The sequence below is a fragment of the Bison bison genome, unplaced genomic scaffold, assembly GCF_000754665.1.
Source record: "Bison bison bison isolate TAMUID 2011002044 unplaced genomic scaffold, Bison_UMD1.0 scf7180017845532, whole genome shotgun sequence".
NCBI lineage: Eukaryota > Metazoa > Chordata > Mammalia > Artiodactyla > Bovidae > Bison > Bison bison.
Window position 1 is genome coordinate 14,864 of NW_011476105.1, and position 1,257 is coordinate 16,120.

General features: G+C 66.5%; 1 protein-coding gene across 1 annotated transcript in view; it reads right to left on the reverse strand.

Moving 5' to 3' along the window:
* Nucleotides 1-1,257, reverse strand: part of LOC104985384 (alpha-2-macroglobulin receptor-associated protein-like) — a 14,211-nt gene that overhangs the window by 6,252 nt on the left and 6,702 nt on the right. The window contains exons 4-5 of the mRNA XM_010835536.1: nucleotides 1,032-1,169; nucleotides 11-133 (exon numbers count right to left, since the gene is read on the reverse strand). Of these exons, the coding sequence (XP_010833838.1) occupies nucleotides 11-133; nucleotides 1,032-1,169 (261 nt within the window). The remainder of the gene's footprint in view (nucleotides 1-10; nucleotides 134-1,031; nucleotides 1,170-1,257) is intronic.

The following is a 1,257-nucleotide window of genomic DNA, read 5'->3' on the forward strand; positions in this document are numbered from 1 at the left end:
GCTCCCCCACCCCCGGCCGGCTTCCAGCCAACCCCTCCACCACCCCCGGCCGGCTCTCCGCACAGGCCTGGCACCTGGGACCGCCTTTGGACCAGCTGCACAGGTTCACCAAACCAAAACCCGCCATCTGATCCTGTCGAGGGGCAAGGTCCAGCTGGGACGGAAGTGGACGGGGCCACGTGGGCAGGGGCAGCCCCCCCCACAACCCATGTCTAAATCTGGAGAAGATTTCTAACGGTGGGACCTTGCTGTCAACAGCTGCCAGGGGAAAGTTTACTAACGACAGTGGAGCGGGGACTGGCTCAGCCGCTGCTGGCTGGTCCCTGCAGGCCAGCAACTGGCTGACGTTTCTCCGTAGCAACCAGGACACAGCGCCCACCCACGGCCTCCACACCACACAGGGGCCTGCATCTCCGCGCTGTGTCGGGGAGGGTGGGTACCTGGGGAGGTCTGGAGGCAGCTCTCTCCGCAGCGGGGCTGGGCTGCTGGGTCTGCCCTGGACGCCCCTCCTGGCATCTCCGCCCACTCCCATCAACCACCCCGCTGCCCTGCCCTCCCTGCTCAGAGGGATGGGGCCCCCAGGCTGCAGACAGGATCCACCCTCCAGGCTTCACCCCTGGGCTTCCTGGGGTCCTGAGCTTCCTCTCCCCTGACCTCCATCCCTGGCGTCCTCGTTCAAGCTGAGGCCACCTGGCCCCTGACCCCCAGACCCTCCTCTGGCCTGACTCCAGGAGCACTGGACACGCGTGGTCCCTGAGGGGCCCGCAGCCTCCTGTGCAGCCCCCACACCCAGCTCCTGGCCCTGGGCCTGCTGCTGGAGGCACCTTGGGCCCCGTTCAGACTGAGCTCACCTCGTGGGGCTACACTGCCCTGTCTACCCTGCCTGGGGGCTCAGCCCACAGGGGTCTTGAGTAAGCCATGGAGAGGCTGTGCTCCTGGTGTCCAGCCTGTGGTTTTCGAAACATTAAGAACCCGTGTGTGACCCTCTTCCTAAACTGCAGAAGCCCTTCACCCAACGACGGGAGCCAGACCCACAGGAGGTGCAGCCCGAGGGGTGGCCCAGCCGTCCGTGAGGACTTGGCTTGGGGGGGCGGGTCTGCCGTCAGCCCAGCCTCCAGGCCAACCCTCCACGCCAGCTCCCTGAGACGCCGGGCAGGGGTGACCACCGTCTGCAGGGCGCAGGGCAGATCTGGCCACCGCTGGGTCCTGTCTGGATGCCATACTATGTGGACACCCAGGTGTGGCATCTGCCTTGTA